Consider the following 2,840-nt stretch of genomic DNA (forward strand, 5'->3'; position numbering starts at 1 on the left):
TGAGGAAACAGCTAAATGATGAGGTGAGTAGCTGTTTCTACATTTCATATCATTGTTGGAGTAAATAATCAGTATCATTGTGATTTATTTAATATCTTATCATTGTGTCCTACAGCCAAATAATATTAACATTATGGATCCTTCAAGTCATTGATGATGTATTCAAACACTGCGGTTCAGTCATATCTTTGGTACCTCCTTCCTTCATTCCCTCCTTTCTGTCTTTAGGCTACTACTATTATCACTCCTGTGTTTCTTCAGTCTTGCCTTTCAGTCAGTGCCACAGGGATTAAAAACCCTCTTTTTTAACAATTATTACAGATCAGTTGTTTTCTTGAAGTTTCATCCCACACTTCCAGGAATATAATTCTGGTGGACAAATGTGAAATGTTGTTGTTGAATTATTTTATTATCTTTTTTTCTTCCTCGTTCTCTGTGGCTCACACCATTTCTTTACCTTTCTTCCTTCCTTGCCTCCTCCTTCTTTACCTCTTTCAGCCATTTTTTCTTTCTCCCTTCTGTCCTTCTGACCCCCCCTTTTTTTCCTCCTCCTGCCTCACTCTGTTTCTTCCTTCCTCACAGATGCCATCCTGTCATTACTAATCTATGTATTCATCGCATACTTTGTTCACCTTTGTTTCTTCTTGTCCTCCATGGATTTATATTGTGTCTGCACTTATACCTCTTTTCTTATCCATTCCTTCCCTCCATTGTCCCATTTCCTCGTCCACTCATTTGCCTTCCTTTGTCCTCTTCGGTTTCTCTTTCAAGTTTTCCTTCTTTACTTATTTTCCTCTTCCTACCTTACTTTTTCTTTGCAGCAGTTTGTTGGAGCATATTTTTTTTTTGCATACTTCTTTCCTTATCTTCTTTTATTACTCCTTCCTTATTTCCTTTCTGATCATTTAATGCGCCCTACTCTATTTTTCATTCCCCCCTCTGATCCTTCCTTACTTCCTTTTTTTTTTGCTGCCTTTCAAATCAAACCACCATACACAACCATACACAGTATGTGTAGTGAAATTATGTTGTGTCTAGATCAAGGAAGCAGCTAACAGATTCAATGCTCCTTACTCTATTTCTATCTTCCTCCCTTCCTCAACATGAAATGAACAATCATTATCCAAACAAAGCACGCCTCCGAGCATATTATATTAACCTAGTGATGTGTTATAATATTTGTCATTTTTATTCCCCATCAGTGCTGCTCAGAGTCAAACAACACTGGTCTCAAAACTGGAGGCCCTGCAGTGCCACTTTACCTGGGATCTGGACCCCAGCAAGAACAAACTTTTACGTCTCAGCGACATGCTGGTAGATATCGGCAAGAAGGGACACTGCTGGCTGGGTCACATTTACAACCTGAGGGGGTTCATTCAGTACAAGCTGGGCTTCACCGAAGACGCCCAGAGTTTCTTCAACAAGGCTGCAGAGGCCTTCCGCCAGATGAGAAAAGCAGATGACGGTCCCTGGTTAGTGGTGAACTACGGGAACCTGGCTTGGCTGCACCACCACCTGGGAGACCAAGCAGAGAGCGAGGCTTACCTGTCCAAGGTTGAAGCCCTGATGAAGAAATACCCATCTCCATCGCAGGACGAGCTCCATGCAGAGATCTACGCTGAAAAAGCCTGGACCCTGATGAAGTTCAGCACAGACAGAGAGCTGGTTGCAGATTACTTCCAGAAAGCCATCAGGATGCAGCCGGACATGGTGGAGTGGAACACCAGTCACGTCATGGGGTTAGCGAGTGCTTTTGATCACAGTGACACAGGGCTGGAGGCTGACATCTTGGAGAAAATGAGAGTTGCCAAGGAACAGGATCCAGAGAACTTGTACCTCGCAGTTTACTACCTTGAGCAACGTGCAAAGAATGGAGAAAGAGTTGAGGATGAAGCACGTGAGTTAGCCGGAAAGATTTTGAGAAATCCTCTCAGCAGCTACAGTGGTATATATCTATTCTTTTTTTAAGCATTGCACCTTGTAGACGGTCCCTGCGCACTCTTGTGCTCTTTGGTTTGTGTTTTAACAACGTTTCGCTTCTGAGTTACTGATCTGAGAAGTCCGGATCTGAATATCTCTCCGACTTTACCGAACTAGGCTACCTTAACTTTTCTCATAATTATGAAATCCAGATCTCGTAATCACGAGATCTTTTGTCATAAGTATGAGTTATTTTTTTGTAATTGCAAAACAGTAACTCATAACTCATTGGAGAAAATTGAGTGACGAAAGTTGATGAGTTATGTTTCAGTTTGATCAGATGTGGCTGTAGGTTTTCAATCCCAGGAAAGACAGTGAAGGCGAAGACAGGTCACGAAACATATGTGTTCAAAGGTTGATGTTCAGGTTGATATTTACATTCGATGTGAAGGTGCATCCATAACAATGTGGTAGGTTGATGAGTCATGTTTTAGATTCATCACACATGGCTGTAGTCTTCGATTCCTGGAAACGAAAGTCAAGGAGAGTTTCTAAAAGAGAATAGAAGAAATGATACTCAAGTGCCCCGCCTCTACGATCCGGTTCGACGTGATTGTGAACATTTAAAGCTGCGTGCTCAACAACATCTTATCATTTATACCAAAGAAGCCAAAGGCAAGGCAAATGTATTTGTATAGCACATTTTAACAACAAGGTAATTCAAAGTGCTTCACATAAAACCATTAAAAGCATCAAAACATAAGGCAAAAGTAAAGGAGATTTAAAAACAATTAAGAACATTCATTGAAACATTGAAAACAGTCATTAAACACAAAAAAGCAGTGTAAGAAATAAAATACAGTAGTAAAATGCAGAATTGCAGGAAATTGATTAATGTCCTTGAATCTGGTTAAATTAAA

The 2,840-nt window shown here is 40.5% G+C and overlaps 1 protein-coding gene across 1 annotated transcript; it reads left to right on the forward strand.

Moving 5' to 3' along the window:
- Positions 1-1,293: 1,293 nt before the first annotated feature.
- On the forward strand, positions 1,294-2,097 carry LOC142939318 (antiviral innate immune response effector IFIT1-like). Its single transcript, XM_076082594.1, has 2 exons — positions 1,294-1,945; positions 2,045-2,097. Exons 1-2 carry the CDS (start codon positions 1,309-1,311, stop codon positions 2,095-2,097), a joined length of 690 nt encoding a protein of 229 aa, XP_075938709.1. The 5' UTR covers positions 1,294-1,308.
- Positions 2,098-2,840: the final 743 nt, after the last annotated feature.

Source organism: Anarhichas minor, unplaced genomic scaffold, assembly GCF_050575085.1.
Source record: "Anarhichas minor isolate MPS153535 unplaced genomic scaffold, ASM5057508v1 ptg000096l, whole genome shotgun sequence".
Classification (NCBI taxonomy): domain Eukaryota; kingdom Metazoa; phylum Chordata; class Actinopteri; order Perciformes; family Anarhichadidae; genus Anarhichas; species Anarhichas minor.

Bases quoted from the DNA above. Each gene is read 5' to 3' on its own strand.
- LOC142939318 (XM_076082594.1), top strand. From the start codon at position 1,309: ATGCTGGTAGATATCGGCAAGAAGGGACACTGCTGGCTGGGTCACATT. The intron at 1,946-2,044 runs GTATATATCTAT...TTCGCTTCTGAG, and splicing joins TCCTCTCAGCAGCTACAGTG to TTACTGATCTGAGAAGTCCG.